Source organism: Chaetura pelagica, unplaced genomic scaffold (assembly GCF_000747805.2).
Source record: "Chaetura pelagica isolate M959 unplaced genomic scaffold, ChaPel_1.0 scaffold1038, whole genome shotgun sequence".
Classification (NCBI taxonomy): Eukaryota; Metazoa; Chordata; class Aves; order Apodiformes; family Apodidae; genus Chaetura; species Chaetura pelagica.
The window spans coordinates 4,292-4,794 of NW_009954127.1; the positions used below are offsets into that span (position 1 = coordinate 4,292).

At 54.5% G+C, this 503-nt stretch overlaps 1 protein-coding gene across 1 annotated transcript in view; it reads left to right on the top strand.

Annotated features, from left to right (window-relative positions):
• LOC104393162 (tripartite motif-containing protein 15-like) overlaps positions 1-503 on the top strand; it is a gene marked incomplete at its 5' end in the record, with an annotated part of 6,453 nt that overhangs the window by 4,115 nt on the left and 1,835 nt on the right. The window contains 2 exons of the mRNA XM_010002632.1: positions 132-247; positions 421-450. Of these exons, the coding sequence (XP_010000934.1) occupies positions 132-247; positions 421-450 (146 nt within the window). The remainder of the gene's footprint in view (positions 1-131; positions 248-420; positions 451-503) is intronic.

Sequence of the window (503 nt, forward strand, 5' to 3'; positions counted from 1 at the left end):
CTTCAGGATCTTCTCCTGGGGAAGGATCTTCTGGGTCTCCTAGATCCTCAGGATCTTCTGGTTGATCCCACGAGGACAAACATCACAGGGGGCTTGATTTCTTGATGGACCTTCCTCCACCTTCTTTCCAGCTGTGAGGAGATGAAGTTCAAACCCCCCCAGGAAATTTCCCACCCCCTGGAGAAGCAACTGGAGGATTTGCTCCAGAAGAACCACCTGGTGAGAGGAACCCTGAGGAGGTGTCAGGGTAGGTGGGTCCTGGTTTTGGAGAAGACCACGTTCCCACCAAAAAAACCCCACCAGGATCTCCTGCTGGTTCCTGGTGGAAAAATCCCACCCCAAAGAGGTGGGGATGGGGGGGGAAAAAAGGCCAAAACAAAGGTCTTCTCCTCCCTCATGGACCTTCTCTCTCCTCTTTAGACACCCTGATATTGAAGCTGCAGAAACCAAGTAAGAGCCTGGGGGTGGGTGGGGGGAGGTTTGGTGGGAGCTGGGGGGGCCTG